The sequence below is a fragment of the Lissotriton vulgaris genome, chromosome 5 (assembly GCF_964263255.1).
Source record: "Lissotriton vulgaris chromosome 5, aLisVul1.2, whole genome shotgun sequence".
Taxonomy (NCBI): Eukaryota; Metazoa; Chordata; class Amphibia; order Caudata; family Salamandridae; genus Lissotriton; species Lissotriton vulgaris.
In genome coordinates, this window is record NC_141693.1 from 284,285,090 (window position 1) to 284,302,294 (window position 17,205).

The window sequence follows — 17,205 nt, forward strand, 5'->3', positions numbered from 1 at the left end:
ATTTGTTTCGGCCTGCTCGAGATCTATAGTGTCGGCTGGGATGGTTCTCGCTAAGCTGTCCAAAAAGGCTTGTTTATTAAGAGTGCTCCATTTCCTAATGAGGCCACCAGCCATTGTCAGAGGTTTACTGTGAACTGCAATAGATATGGTAAATGTCATCAAAGAATGATCCGACCATATGCAGGGGCATATGATGGGAGTGGAAATGGTGAGATTATTACTCCATACTTGATCAAGAATATGTTCCTTAACAGGCGTGGCAGAAGTGATATGGTGGCAAAAGTTGAGACCAGAGAGGAGTTCCATGAGTTAAGGGCCTGCGGGCCACCAAGCTTATCATTGCACCAATAATTAAAATCTCCAAGCAAGAGAATTTTCGTGTAGTCAGTGACCACAGTAGCCAATTGTTCACACAAGGAAAGGGGGAATGAGGCCATGTATTGGGGGGGGTCTGTAAATTAAAACACAAATTAATGGACGAGCCTTAGATTCGAGTTTAATGATTAGGTTATCTGCTCCGGGAAGATTCAAAGCGGACATAGAAGTGAAGACATGCTCTTTCTTAATAATTGCAGCTACTCCAGCACCCGTCTTTCCTGGAGCCCGATAGGTATGTAAAATATAATATGGCTCTGGAAGGGCTGTCAGGATGTCCGGGGAGGAGTCAATGTTAAGCCATGTTTCCGTAATAAAAAATACATCAGGTTTGTCATAAAGGAGAAGCAAAAAGATGTCCAGTCGGTGCTTAACCAAGGAACAGGTGTTAAGATACGAAATATGAAGTTTTAAGTTAGGGACTGATGTTAAGACGGAACTTTGGCTTTGACAGGGAATAGTGGGTAAGGAGTCTAATGCATTAGGGGGGTCTCAGAGGATATCAAGATGGTTCAGGTAATCAAGAGTAGCTGGGCAGGGCAGAAATTTAGCCTGGTATAATGTTCCTAAGTCTTCCGAGGAATAGGTAATCATTTGAGCAAGGGTGCTGGCCCCTGGGCCCATCCTGGCGCGGACGGGCGCAGACGGGCTTGCCTTTGGTGCGCCCGCTGCACGTCTGAAAGGGTGTGGCCATTTTATGTCAATGAGGGCGGGAGGGCCGGGCAACTGGTCCGCCAACCCAAATCCTCCCCTAAGATGGCGGCTGAGGAGAACCCCCTGACAGCACCTAATCGGCTGCGGTGGGAAGGCGAAAGTACAGGTCAGGGCAAAAATGAACTTAAAAACACAATTTTTTAAAAGTACTGGTAACGCTATGCTGTATTCCCGGCTTCCACCTCAGGAATGATCGTTCTCTGCTAGTCTGCGCGCGTGGGCAGGAGCGCGCTTTTATGTCAATGAGGATGGGAGGGTCGAGCAACTGGTCCGCCAACCCAAATCCTCCCCTAAGATGGCGGCTGAGGAGAACCCCCTGACAGCACCTAATCTGCTGCGGTGGGAAGGCAAAAGTACAGGTCAGTGCAAAAATGAAGTTAAAAACACAATTTTTTAACAGTACTGGTAACGCTATGCTGCATTCCTGGCTTCCGCCTCAGGAATGATCGTTCTCTGCTAGTCTGCGCGTGTGGGCAAGAGCGCGACTTTTATGTCAATGAGGGCGGGAGGGCCGAGCAACTGGTCCACCAACCCAATCCTCCCCTAAAATGGCGGCTGAGGAGAACCCCCCGAGAAGCACCTAATCGGCTGCGCTGGGAAGGCGAAAGTACGGGTCAGTGCAAAAATGAAGTTTAAAACAATTTTTTTTTTAAAGTACTGGTAACGCTATGCTGCATTCCCGGCTTCCGCCTCAGGAATGATCGTTCTCTGCTAGTCTCTTGGGTAAAGAAACTTTCTGAAACATGTTCATAATAGAGCGTGTGCATCGATCCCTGGCCTGCAAGCCGGTGCCGGTCGTCCTGCCGCATCCCATCATTGCAAGGGTACTTAACTACAGAGACAGAGATGCCGCACTCAGAAAATCCAGGGAACTACAAACATTGAGGTACGAGGGCATGGATATATCCATCTATCCAGATTTCACACAGCAGGTGCAGGAAGCGCAACATCAGTTCTTGCCAGTAAAACGCAAGCTGAGAGATCTTAATTTGGATAACAATATGATCTACCCGACAAGGTTGAGAGTGCATGCAGATGGGAAAGCGGATAATTTCAATGATCCTAAGCAAGTACTGCAATTTCTGAAAAAAAGAGAAGGTAGCAGGCCCAGAGGAGGATCCCGAAGGCCCGATAGACGCAGGATGACACAACCCCAGGCACTGAGGAACAGTGAACTATGATTTTCAAAAAATTTTGACTGGGTCTGGAGGAAGAGGCATAGCTGATTCCCCTTCAACGGATGGCAGCCATTAGCTGGTGTTAACTTCTCCGCCTGCCACGACATAAACATGGTTTATGCCAGAAAAGGGGGGGAGGAGGGGGGCAGACGTCCTTATGTGAATGGCCTAACTGGGGTTGGTTCCCTAAGATGCTTGACATCCCAGAGCGTACACCTAAACTACGATAATGCACTAATAATGTACTAAATCAAAGCAGGGCGGAAGGTCCCACAGACAAGGAGGCTGGGGGGAGGGTGCATAGTAGGCTGAAAACGAGAGTAGCAACTTCGATAATTAGCGGAGTGGGCTCAGGAGACTCAGAACCAGGCAGATTGTCGGTACCATCTGCCCTACCGTGTAACCCAGTTGGTGCATTTGGGATTGTTATTGTTATTAATTGTTTTAAAGTTTTTGTTATGAAGCATGATAGTGAGGGGCGGGTGGATACGGGATTGTCTATGCTTAGTTGGGGAAGGCATAGCGTGGGTGGGGCGGGTTAGGGGTGAAGAGTCTCATACAACTACAGGGGGTACGTTCAGGGAAAGTCAAGCTGGCAGGATACAACTTGGGAGAGTGTATATGGAAAGGATTTGGTATTGAAAACCCAAATAAGGTGAATAGGAAAATTAAGCTTTGGACGTGGAACAACCGAGGATTAAATGATTATAGAAAACTTTTTAGGGTGGTAGCCTCCCTTAGGAGGCACCAGGTCGATGTTGCACTGATACAGAAAACACAGAAAACACATTTAGCTCCCCAAAATAAGAAGATGTCCCTGAAGAGACTGCAGGGTCAATCCCACGCAGCAGGCTTTACATTGTACGCAAGAGACGTACACACTTGGGTTAACTCCAGATCATGTCCTACGTTGCTGGTCGAGGAGATCGATCCTAATGGCAGGTTTGTTGTAACTAGGAGCCACGCAGAGGGATTTTGAGCCAGATTGGTGAACATATATGGTCCTAACTATGATGACCCCCAATTTTACTATACAATGGCGGTGCGTATGCTTATGGCAGATGACCTTCCGCAAATATGGGCGGAGGGGAGATTTTAATTGTACAGTAGATCCCATCAGTGAAATTGCACGCTTGGAGCAGGAACATCAAAAGACTGGCGATAGTAAATGCTTAGATAACGTAAAAAAAAAACATAGAAGAATATCAGCAGAAAGCGAAGTTAAACATTTGGGCAAATATGCAACAGCATGAGTGTACGGGGAGGGTGAGCATCCTTGAGCCCTACTAGCCAACTTGCAGCGTCCCCCATGGGACACCAGCACCATCGTAGAAATTTCAGGGGAGGACGGCAGAACGATACATGAATGATTTGTCAGGAATAGCGGACAGATTCCGCAGATTTTATGCGGAGCTATATGGTTCCTGCATAACACAGGATAATAAAGCCATAGAGGTATACCTAACGTATATACAGATGACTTGGCTTACAGACTCCCACAGAGAGTATCTCATGGCACCTCTGGACCCTAGGGAGGTAAGGGTGACATCAATGAGGGGTGGAACAGCTCCGGGATGGGATGGACTGAGTGTCGCTTTTTAAAAAGCCTTTCAAGACCTGCTTATACCACACCTCGTCTCTTTGTTTTTTGGAGATGGCAGAGAATAAACCGATTCCCCCCCTCAATGAGAGAGGCTATAATAGTCACCCTTTGCAAGCAAGGGAAACCCCCTAATGATTGTTCTTCCTACAGACCCCGGTCTCTGCTAAATGGAGATACAACACTTTTTGTTAAAACACTGACTAATCGAATTGCACCCCTGATCCCTAGCTTGATGGGAGCGGAGCAGGCTGGTATTGTTCAGGGCGCAAATTAACATCTAACCTTAGAACCGTCTTTGCTGTGATTCAGCATATCAATCCAAAAGACAAAGCAGCGGCTGTCTTTCTAGACGCTGAGAAAGCGTTTGACTCTGTGGAATGGCCTTTCATGGAAGCGGTACTGAGACGTGTCGGAGTGGGGGAGGTCTTTCTACGGCTTGTAAAAGTATTTTATGAGGCACCGGTAGCCAGAGTCAGATTGAGGATTAAAGTAACAATCCCCATTTTCATTTCTAGAGGCACATGACAAGGATGTCCCATCTACCCTTTGCTATATGCACTAGTTGCTGGTTCTCTGTAGTGTGCTTTTAAGGAATATCACAGTCATACAGGGGGGCACTTCCCAGATTACCAATTGATAGCCTCAGCCTATGCGGACGACATGCTCTTATATGTAAGAGAGCCTGCTACTCACCTCACTTCAGTGTTAACTGAGGCTTTGGGCAGCTGTCTGGCCTAAAGATTCACTGGACCAAATCCTTAATTTTTCAGCTGACCCCTTCTACACAACCAATTCACATGGAATTCCCATTGCAGTTGACCACAGAGTCGGTCCGTTATTTAGGTATACAGGTACACATTGACTTACTGACAACTATGGGAAAGCCCTGGGTAGGATCGAGGAAGATGTGACCAGATGGATAAGATTATCCATCTCATAGATGGGACGGATCTCATTATTGAAGATGATCGTCCTTCCAAGACTGTTATTTCTCTTTAAAAATATCCCCAAGTTGCTCCCGGCGCACATATTCTCTAAAATGAGATCGCTCTTGACCAAACCTCCCTGGGCGGGTAAACAACCCAGGGTCAAATTGGAAACTCTCACTTTGCCATATTCCATGGGGGGTGGGCGGTGGGGGTTCTCAACACCGAGACCTAGAATTATATTATAGAGCAGCTCAGTGCTCATACACTCATAAATGGCCCAGAGACCCTCCCACACATACAAATAGAGACAATAGCAGCTGACCCAGACCCCCTCCCTCGGGTGCTCTTTAAGATGCCCAGTAGAAAGCATAGTGTGGAAAAAGTAATAAAGACTCCAGAAAGATAGATTCATGAAGATCCGGTAAGACAACTCTTTATTTGCATCCTGCCGTCGCAGCGTACAATCTAAAGTGCCGTTTAACAGCACGGCTAACCCATTTTACTGAGGCGTCCAGATTCAAGTGATAACACACACACGCGACATACACACGCGACTCAGACCACCATACACGCATCCACATTCAAAGAACAACATACAGACACGCGGTACCAACACGCTAACACACCTCACGCGAGCACAACACACAGCGATTCACATTCAAATAATAACACAGGATAATATTGTTGTGAATGACGCGCGTGCGTTCACGCGCGTCATTCTTAATAATAACCTCATACTACACACCTCCCTCTTTTTTTTTTTTTTAAGAAAGAACAAAATCATTAAATCTTGAAGGAATCTTGCGACACCTCGAGCTTCTCAACAACTCCTGTGAATCACAATCAATGGGGACAGAAGATAATTCACTGTTAATGGAGACAGTGGAAGAAACAGGTAACTTGGAATCATTAATGTTAACGTCCAAAAATACATTGGATGAATCACCTTCATCCAAAACAGCATTTGATAAAGGGATTCCAGGAATTCCCTTGCCAATATTATATTTGGAAACCCTGCTAAAATGCCACACGCTTCCATCAGTCACTCTTACAGCATTTTTAAACACTTCAATCACTTTAACAGGATCAGACCACTTTGCCAAACCTTTATGTACATAGCCGCCTTTTTTTAACCTCACCAAGTCACCAACATGAACAGGCACACAACTCCCTGTTCTATCTCTTAACAATTCTTCCTTCATCTTTTCCTTATAGATATCAACTTTCTTGCGAATTTCCCCAAAATCCACTTCAGCAAAGTCAACACGGTTACTGTCTTTATTTTTTAACCACCAAGGCAGTAAGTTGGTACTAGGTTTACGTCCTCTTAACATCTCAAAAGGAGATAGCAAAGTAATAGCGTTGGGAGCAGTTCTATAAGATAACAACATGGACTGTAGTGCTTTGTTCCAACACAATCCACCTTTAACAGCTAATTGTATAGCTTCCTTGACAACTCTATTGAATCTTTCTATTTGACCATTGGCCTCAGGATGGAATACTGCAATTCTTCTGTGAGAAATACCACATCTGCTAAAATATCTTTCCATTTGCTTACTGATAAATTGCGGCCCGTTATCTGTCACTACCTCTTGGGGAATCCCTTCCCTACAGAAGACTTCATCCATAAATTGTATAATAACATCGCTAGTGACCTCCTTGACTGTCTTTATCTCAGGCCATTTTGAGAAATAATCTATGAGCACAATGCCAAAAGAATGTTGCTGTGGTAGAACACTAAAAGGTCCAATGATATCAATCCCAATTTTATTCCATGGTGATGCTGGTAAACTAACAGGTTGTGGTACACTGGGCAAGGCTTTGGCTGTTTTGTCACTATTGGCACATAATTCACACAATTTCACTTGTTGCTCAACAAAATAATCAATACCTGGCCACCAGAAATTATTCTTTAAACGTCTTCTAGTGACCGATATTCCAAAATGCCCTACATGAGCTAAATCCAAAAACCTTTTCCTGAGACCAAAAGGCGGAATAAATTTATCATTCCTTAGTAATATTCCATTTTCTATGGCCAATTCATCCTTAATTTTGTGATAGCTCATTAAATCACCGACGAAACTCTTCCCCTCAGGCCAGCCTTGCAATACAAACTCCTTGACTTTCATGAGTTCTAAGTCTTTGCTCATTTCTTCATTCCATGTTCCCTCATCCACTACAGAATGTTCCCCAAACACTAAATTGACATCATTATAAACATGTGCTACTTCACATTCATCTTTGTCAACCACATCTGAGTCTCTACAAGCCAATGGAAGTCTTGACATGCAATCTGCATGAACATTTGACTTCCCAGGAATGTATTCCAAGGAATACTGAAAATTCTGTAATCTTGAAGATAGTCTAGCCAATCTAGAGGAAAGAGTACGTCCTCCCCCTGGTGATAGTATATGTACCAAGGGTTTGTGATCAGTTTTGATGGTGAATTTCGTTCCCCATAAGAAAGGTCGGAAATGTTCAGCACCCCAAACGCATGCCAGAAGTTCTCTTTCAATCACTGAATAGTGACGTTCAGACTCTCTCAATGTTCTTGAGGCGTAAGATACAATCCATTCTTTACCCCATTCTTCTTGAATCAATACAGCACCCAAACCACAACTACTTGCATCTACTGTTACAATACATTTTTTCCCAATTATAAATGGCCTAAGACAAGGCGCCTTAGTAATCATTAACTTCACTGCCTCAAAAGTTTTAGTCATAGTTTCTGTCCATACAAATTTTGCATTCTTCTTTAACAGCATCCTGAAAGGTTCAATTACGCTCGCATAGTTTTGAATAAATTTTGCATAGAATTCCACAAGACCCAGAAAAGCAATTAACTGTTCTTTGTTTTGGGGAATGGGAGCTTTGCTGATGTTTTCCAAATGTGAGTTTTTAGGTCTGATGCCATTAGCACTAATGCAATGTCCAAGATATTCTACTTCTTCCTTCCTGAATTTGCACTTGGACGCACGTAGGGTTAAACCCTTCTCTGATAAGGCATTCAACACTTTAAATAAATGCTTGTCATGTTCCACTATGTCTTTCCCAAATACCAAAATGTCGTCTTGAAATGCAATTGCTCCGGTTAATCCATCCAGTGTCTCTTTCATTAGTCTCTGAAACACGGCGGCTGCACTTGCTAATCCAAAAGGCATCCTGCAAAATCTATATAGCCCTTCAGGCGTAATAAAAGCAGTCAAATCTTTTGAATCTTCATGCAAAACAACCTGGTGGTACGCACTCGCTAGATCTAAACATGAGAAAACTTTGGCATTGTTCAAAGTGGAAACCATTTCATGTAGATTGGGCAAAGGGTGTGAGTCCACACAAATAGCATTGTTTAAACTGCGTAGATCTATGCATACACGAAGATCTCCTCCAGATTTGATCGAAATTACAATGGGAGAAACCCATGGAGATGATTCGATGGGTTCAATAATATTCTTTTTACACATGTCATCAAGAATTTCCTTTAACTTTTCTCTATAGGAAAGAGGAACATTCCTCACTTTATGGCGAACGGGTAAAGCATTTGCATGTACTTTTATTCGATGTTCAAATCCTTTATATTTGCCTAGAACATCACAAAATAATTTAGGAAAATCTTCTTTGATTTTTGAAATTAAGTCTTCACCAGTTTTACTTTGTGCAGATTTGTTAGATTCAGGTTCAATACAATAAACAGGAGGATCAGCATTAGGATCAAGTTTCATTCCTAATTGTTCTGCATGTGGCCAACCCAGTAGTGAATCACCAGATTCTGTTATGTACACCTTCCCGTATGTGGAGTAGGTTTTAAATTTAAGTTCAGCAATGAAATAACCAACAAGTTGCAATTTATGCCCTGTATAACCACTTGGTGTAATATCTGGTTGTGTCAATTTAATATCTGGCCAGTTGGATTTAAACAAGACATCAGGTAAGATTGTATACCATGAGCAAGAATCAACGAATACTTTGGTAGAGACTCCATTGATAGTAATGAAACATGAAGGAAACTTCCTTACTTTTGGTTCTCTATTTATGCACATTATAGTATTCACATCAAATTCACAATCACTTGAATTCCCCTCTTCCTGATCCTGAATTAAACTGACTTTTCTTGGTGCAGATCTGCAAACTTTTGAAAAATGCCCTTTTTTCTCACATCTTGAACAAACTCTGTCCAAAGCTGGACACAATTTTGAATTTCCCAAATGGTAACTACTACCACATCTGAAACAGTACATGTTATAAGTTCTAGAATCAGGTTTTTGCCACATATTCGCTCTTTGATCAGGTCTTTGCCAAGTATTTATTCTCTGATCGGATTTTTGCCATCTATTTCTGTTTTCATTCTTATACTGGTTGTCATTTCTTGTATTAGTAAATTTCCCATATCTTCCTGGATCTCTAAATCTCTCATTTTCTTTATTTATAGTTGAAATATCAGATTTACTATTATTTTGTGAACGTATTTCGTCTACAAATTTTTCTGAATGTTCTATTGATTTTGCAATTTCAATGGCTGCGTTTAAAGTCATATCAGAAGTTGTCCATAGTCTTTGTTGTATTTTCTTGTTGTTTGTACACATAAGAATTTGATCCCTCAACACTTGGTCATAGTTAATATGCTCAAAATCACAAGTGACTGCTAGTGCTCTCAATGAGGATACATAGTTGTCAATAGATTCATCAGCTTGTTGCTTCCTCGAATAAAATTTAAATCTTTCCATAACCATGTTGATTTTTTTTCCATATCTAATAGATAATTGTCTAGTGGCAATTTGATATACATCCAAATTAGATGTGTCACTTAACGGAGGAAGACTCTTGAACTCTTTAAGTGCTATTCCACCAAGACAGTGCTTTAATAAAGCTAATTTCCTTTCTGCTCCACATTCTTCCTCTTCTAAAACCTCAACATATGCCAAAAACATGGGTTCCCAAATATCCCACTCAATGGGAGGATCACCTTTACTAGTTAAAAATGAAGGAGGGGGTTGAATTCCAGTCATAGTTTATAAAAGTGAACAAGAACAATATAATAATAATTCAAGAAAAAGAAATATAAATAAGTATAACTCACAACAGTGTGTGTGAATCACAGATGTAACTTACAGTTAATTTCTTCTTGGTAAATACTTTCCAAGACAAGGAATATCCAGTAGTTTGCAATCCAAATTCAAAGTAAACTGAAAAAATAAAGTTTCCCCTTTTTTTTTTGTGAAGCCAAAAGAATATCCAATGAAAATAACTCTCTCATGGGTACATTTGGTATAATCCAATGAGAAACGTTGGACAGCCTCCAATGAAAAGTATTCGTGTAAAACTTCCTCGTGTAGCAGCCAATCAGCACGATTTATTTAAGAAAAAGATTAAATCCTTGGAAAATGCACTCGTTGCACGTATGGGAACGTGTTTCCGCTCGTCGCCAGTGTGGAAAAAGTAATAAAGACTCCAGAAAGATAGATTCATGAAGATCCGGTAAGACAACTCTTTATTTGCATCCTGCCGTCGCAGCGTACAATCTAAAGTGCCGTTTAACAGCACGGCTAACCCATTTTACTGAGGCGTCCAGATTCAAGTGATAACACACACACGCGACATACACACGCGACTCAGACCACCATACACGCATCCACATTCAAAGAACAACATACAGACACGCGGTACCAACACGCTAACACACCTCACGCGAGCACAACACACAGCGATTCACATTCAAATAATAACACAGGATAATATTGTTGTGAATGACGCGCGTGCGTTCACGCGCGTCATTCTTAATAATAACCTCATACTACACATAGCTTACTGGAATCTCTGTACCCCACCATACACGCCTGGCGAAATCTGCTTGATAGATAGGGGGGTCCGTTATTGTACTCGCCTTTGACACTTCTAGAATGGTGCACCTGGCTCCCAATGGGCAAGGAAAGGGAGGTTTCCAATGCACTTCACAGGGTAAACATTACGGAAGTAGGTGACCTGCTCAAGGATTGTGAATTCCGTAAATGGGAGAATATATTAGCCGAGGGGCATACTCCTTCACCTTTGGTTCACTATCAGCATTTTAGAGTACAACATGCATTGAAGGCACAATTAGGGGAACGTTTCCAGGATCCACGTGAGGTACTAGCCCTCACTAACACTATCCGAGCTTCCACCTCTGCCAAGATGGTCTCTAGGATTTATAATATTACACAAGAATAAAGAAGGAAGTTACATTCGAAAGTGAGACAGGACTGGCAGAGAGATTTGGTGCGGATAATTGGAGACAAGGAATGGTGATATTGCTATGAGGTAACTAGACAAATATCGTTAAATGGCGGCAGGCATCGCCTCAAAGATGTCAATAGAACATACTATACAGCAGAAAGGTTGTTCAGATATGGCCCACAGGAAACAGCTGCCTGTGATCGCTGCGCAGAGCCAATTGCCAGTTTTCTACATGAAGCTTGGAGCTGCCCAGGAATTTCAAAATTCTGGGGGGAAATATTCCGAAACGAAATAACCAGACTCACTCTTGTCCTAGATCCTTTTCTTGCGTTGCGTTGCTGGGGTATGACCGGGTGATCAATAGAGAGGTCCGACAACTGGTGGCAAAGGGTCTGATACTTGCTAAAAGACGGGTGGCGATGCGATGGGCTAGGGGCCCGACTCCATGGGCTAGGGGCCCGACTCCAACTGCGGAGGATTGGACTAGAGACATGATTCATAGTAATACTCAATCTGATGCCTATTGTGAGCTCCTTCCTCCGCAAGCTAGGCCAAGAGCAAACTGGAGTATATTTCAGTAATACCTGGTGGGTAAAGAAACTGGAGAACCAGAGGGAGCAGGAGATGGGGAAGCCCTAAATGACCAAACTGGAAGTGGGGAGGGGATGGCAATGCTAGAGTCATTGTGAAAGTGTGAATGACTGTGCAGTACATCGACATGTGCAACCTTATGGAGTTTCTCGTAGTAACATTTATGGATAATTCTATTTCAATGTGATCCAAACAAAGCAGACTGGATGTACTAGGCAATAGAAACCTGAATTGCACCCCTACATTAACAATGTATAATTGTTTTTGAGTTGTGTTAACTGAAAAATTAATCAATAAACTTAAAAAAACAATAGTCCAGGAGCCAACTTGGTCCGCATGGCCCAGGGTGGGCTTGCCTTTGGCACACCAGGAAGAGACCGCTGTGTCAAAGTGCCCATGGCAGACCACTGGGAAGTCTCTATTCCCTGTGATTGCCCTATGCAGTGTGAATTTAACCATAACAGGGTTGGTACAGCTGAAAATATCTCACTCCCCAAACCACGATATGAGGACCAATTTTTGTCAACTGGCGTTCCAGCTTTAAAATATGCATTCACTATAACCATCTGAGAAACAAACAGGTAGGTTAGTAACACAGCAATGAACATACCTGATAATCACACAATCCAGGAACTCAGTTAGCTTCCCGTTCGGGTTTATGTAGGAGAAATCAGGAAAGCGCCTCTAGGAAACAGAGACAAACAATGATTAGATAGAATGCTGCGGTGGGACTTTCTCATTAGAAGGCAGTGAGAATGACTGAATGAGGCAATGTGCATGTGACAAGTTCAAATCATGGAATGAGAAACAATTTCGAGGGTAATGCACCCTCAGGTTTACTCACATCATCGTTGTAGCCCATGTGCATGCCACAGTCCAGCATGATGTTTTTTCCGCCAATAGACACCAGGATACAGCTTCGGCCCACATCCTGGCCAGCTCCTAGAGCATAGGATGGAGAACAGATATTGATAGGTGCGAATTCTCGTCTGTATGGTGCATTATTCCCAACTACCCCCTGCACAAAGCTTCCTTAGACCTGCTTATTTAACACAGAAGGTAATGGCCCCAGAAAGCAGAAGCAGAAATATTTAGCAAAACACAAGAGAGGTACAGGCTAGTCCCTATGCAAATAAGCACATTTATCTACAACTGCTACTTACAGCCCGAACAACAGATTAATTAATGGCCCTGCAATATAGATTATTAGGAAAATGCACACACAATTAATGATTTTTCTTTAGAACCGTTTGTGTAAATAATGTATTATTCAAAAGAGATAGTATTCAGTCACATCAGGCAGTAATGGTGGAGCAGGTTAATAAGTGGATAGATATTAAAACTCGTTCTGTACATAGGAGCTCATAAATACTGCTTAAAGTGAAGGAGACTATGGAGAATTGGGAAGATTCATAAGGGCCTAAATCCTGCAAAGTCCCCATTTTCTATTGCCATCACATATATATTCATTGCGGACAGTGGTTCAATTTTTAGCGTTACCCCCTTCAGTCATTCCTGACATTTACAACATAGTTCATTACATACTTTGCCTAGCAGGTCCACTCATATAGTCAAAAATGGCACTGCAAATCCCAGAATTTAAAGTGTTTTGGCTAAAAAGCCCATACTACTTTAAGGTATAATATATGACATGAGGCCACCAAACATGTATATTTGCAAACTAGAACATTGCAGAAACTTTTTTTTTTACTTTTACCAAAGCCTTCTGAAGGTGCATTATATGACACAAATAAAATGTATTACTTTTAGTTTGTCATTGGCCCTGTCTCAATGTAACTGGCTAAAGAAGCATCAGTCTCCAAGTACTGATGAGCCTTGTCAATGCTCAAGACAAGATCCCATAAGAGACCTTTTTAACCTAAGTGTCAACATTTACCGAAGCACATGAGAGGTGTGTATTCCCTTGTGTTGTTGTGATCATTACACTGGATGTCTAGTTAATAGAGACACCGAACTTCACAGATGGTAATTTGCATCAGAACCATTAAAACAAGCATTTGCAATGCAATAGGTCTCGCATTTACGTGAGTTTTAGCTATTGGCATTGTAAATGACAATGACTTATTTATGTTTTGGTTTTTAAAGTGTAAATAAAAGGCATTATCATTTAGAATGCCAATAGCGTAAACTCTCGTAAATGCGAGACCTATTGCATTAATTATGTAGCCCACGCCTCTCGGAAAGGATGCCTAACTATGCTCCTTAAACCACGCTTCTAACAGAAACCACCACACTTTTCTCCCCCAACTAATGTCCTGATGGACGCATTGGCCTAAAACGATTAAGGTCGTGAAGAACGTGTATCATATACAGAGTACTAACAAACACACTAACCCACTGAGTTGTCTTGTGAGTATCCAATGGCTTGCTGTTGTTTCTTACATTCCGTTGCCCTGAGTGTACCCAGTTTTGAACGTATCCATTCATCCTAAATTCATTATTTATTATCAGTGGTCTAAGGGGACACCCTCTCATACAGAAAGCGAATGGAATTCGCGGAAAATCTTTGGCGCAGAACTATAGTAAAGCTGAGACGTGGAGAATGGCTTTTGAAAAGCTAAAAGTTCACTTTCAAATACAAAAGATGACCTCGTTGTGGCAGGGACTTGCATAACATGTTTCTGAGACGCAAGACATCCATGATCCGACAGCCCTGGAAGGCAAACAGACCAGAACAATGGCATTTTTAAAGGTTCAGGAGGAATCTCGCGCAGCCCTCATTACACCGTGACTGGATTGGGTTGACCCGAACCTGCAGAGAGCTCAGGACATCGTGCGCTTTGACACAGATAGTAAATGCTTCACAGCCACCATCACCACACAATAAAGTGGCATCTCAGGCCTCTCCCCTCGGCACAGATTGCATTCGCTTGCATGCATAAGCGGGATGCATACAAAGCATGACCATGACCATCAGTTACCCAGAGCCTTAGCTCTCCGGGCAGCTTCCCAGACAGGATGCTTTCTGCGCGTCCGGGCCCTTGAAGGGGCGTCGCAGGGGCATTCCCTGTGCAGACCAGAACGTGCACCTGAGGTACTCCCCGTTCACTCAAAGGTGTGAGTGAGGTGACAGTGGTGACTCCTAGCCGGGCTGCTTACCTGCACACTGCCGGCGTGTGGCGAGCCTGGCTAATCCTGTTGTTATACAATTGAAAATATATTTCCCAGGCAACATATAATCACAACAATACAGACAGATACAGTGCAAGAAATTAGTTCAAAAGGTGACTTATAAAAACAATGATTTTTAACTAAGAAAGCAAATACATTAACATTCTGTTAAAAAGACATCAAATTGATGACATTGATAAATCCGTATTACAAAGAATTATATTGTAATTTAAAAACAACAATAAGTGGCAGAGATCAATTCTTCGACGGGCGTTTCGGCACAGTGAGTGCCTTCGCCAGGAGTTGCCACCAATAAACTTGTACATAAAAATATGTGAGGTTTTAATCTTTTTGGATGTAGAGGGTCCCAGGATGCGGGAGGGAGATCTCACTTTTTAGTTGAGGATTGTAGATGCTGATAAAGGAACCGAAGGAAGGAACTTCTCATTCGGGTTATCTTTGTTTGATTTAAATCTTCTAAAAAGAGGTGAGCGTGAATATGCCAATATATAAACACCGCAACGCTGTTGCAACACTCTTCGTTTCGGTTAAAAATGATAAATCTAAACCTCACATATTTTTATGGACAAGTTTATTGGTGGCATCTCCTGACAAAGGCACTCGCTGTGCCGAAGCGCGTGTCGGAGAATTTATCTCTGCCTGTATTTGCTTTCTTGATTAAAAATCATTGCTTTTATAAGTCACCTTTTGAACTAATTTCTTGCACTGTGTCTGTATTGTTGTGATCATATGTTGCCTGGGAATTATATTTTCCATTGTGTTTTTGCACTGTCCCAGGAATTACATTATTCTACATGGGGTCCTTGATATTCACATGTGTTATCCTGTTGTTATGCCACTGCCTTTGTGGACAGACACCTCCACAAGGTGCGCCGCGCCGTCAGTCGTTCGCGGTGCTGTGTCTGTGTGTGTTTTTACAGTGCAGCACCATAATGCTGCGCCCTTTCATTCCCATACCGGCCTGGTCTGGTTTGAGGGAGGCATTGATGGAGCAGGCACGCTCGCTCCCACGTGAGGATGAAGTGAAGCGTTTGTGCTTCCGCGAAGCCCAGACACTATCCAAGCAACCTAACAACACAAACATCCAGATATCGAGCTTTTATAGTCCGAGTAAAGGTCATAAAAACCGGTTGGCACAGACCAGGGTTAGCCTCTAGGGAAGGTGGCGGCATCATGTGCCCTTGTGTGATAGCGTGGCGAATCATTATTAATCATGTGACACACAAAATAAAATAGACTGTCTATGTCGCGCTTAATTACAACAAGCGCTCGGAAAGGCATCCGCTTGTTTATATTTGCCTCGGGCTTTCACTTTCAGTGAAAGAGCGATGTACAAATAAACATGCGGCTGCCTTTAACAAAGACGAGTGAAGGAAAATGTTATGTTATGTTAACATTATTTATACAGCGCACAGCTGCCCCAGCAAAGGGGCGTCCTGGCGCTTGAACAAGTCCTAAAACATAACACGCAGAAAGAAGAAAAAAGACGGCTAACCAAGTACAGAGAACAGGAAAGTTTTAATAGCACGCCTAAAGACGGACAGATTATCCAGAGCTCGAATGTGCACCGGGAGAGAATTCCATAACCCAGCGGCAAGCACTCGGTAGGAGCGGCCACCCATCCTGCTGAGTTTAAAACGGGGGCAGACCGCGAGATGAAGAGCCTCCGATCTCAAGGACCTCGAAGGAACATACGGGGTGAGCAAGTTAGCAAGTGCAGGCGGCGAGGAGAGCTTCATAATTTTAAAGGCCAAACAAAGCGCCTTAAACTTAATTCTTTGCCTAACCGGCAGCCAGTGAAGGGCAGAAATAGTGCTGGAAACCGAGCAATGCCTGGGAAGACCAACAATGGCCCGCGCCGCAGCATTCTGTACCCTTTGTAGCCTAGATGCCTCAGCCTGGTTTCACACACAGCATGTAAACTGTACTACAATGCGACCTGGCCAGTGATACTCCTCCACCATATTCACTCCTCGTTGCATTGTTGCATCCCATTGTCATGAAAGACATTCTCCTACATGCCAAAAGAATACCATCATTGAGGGAAAGATTAGCCTTCCGGGAAACTGAAGATCTTCTAGAAAGCCAGTGGTTTGGAAATACTGGGAGAAAGCCAATCTGACCAGCACCCCAGTCTAGACGGCCTTTCAGATGCAGAAGCTGGTCAGAAATCTCAAATGTTGCCCTTTGATGTATGACGGTACAAGAATGTTAACAATTAACGGACACTTTATTTGTCTACCGGAAGAAGAAACCATTGCCAATGTGCCTCTTCTCTGCTATAAATTGTCCTTTAATGATTCTACACTTTTGCGGTCCGCAAAGCTGCTCATCTGAAAAGATATGAGATTGTTACAGAAGCCAGAATCCAACGTTGGGAGCTTCCAGTGAAGTAAATAATCAATTTTAAAGCTATTTGTCTGATGCACCATGTTTTTAAGGCACTGATCACTCG

At 42.9% G+C, this 17,205-nt stretch overlaps 1 protein-coding gene across 1 annotated transcript in view; it reads right to left on the reverse strand.

Annotated features, from left to right (window-relative positions):
• The window catches only part of LOC147710705 (integrator complex subunit 11-like), a 61,134-nt gene that overhangs the window by 24,602 nt on the left and 19,327 nt on the right, over positions 1 to 17,205 (reverse strand). Inside the window, exons 3-4 of the mRNA XM_086919379.1 lie at positions 12,442 to 12,539; positions 12,208 to 12,281 (exon numbers count right to left, since the gene is read on the reverse strand). Coding sequence (XP_086775505.1) covers positions 12,208 to 12,281; positions 12,442 to 12,539 — 172 coding nt within the window. The remainder of the gene's footprint in view (positions 1 to 12,207; positions 12,282 to 12,441; positions 12,540 to 17,205) is intronic.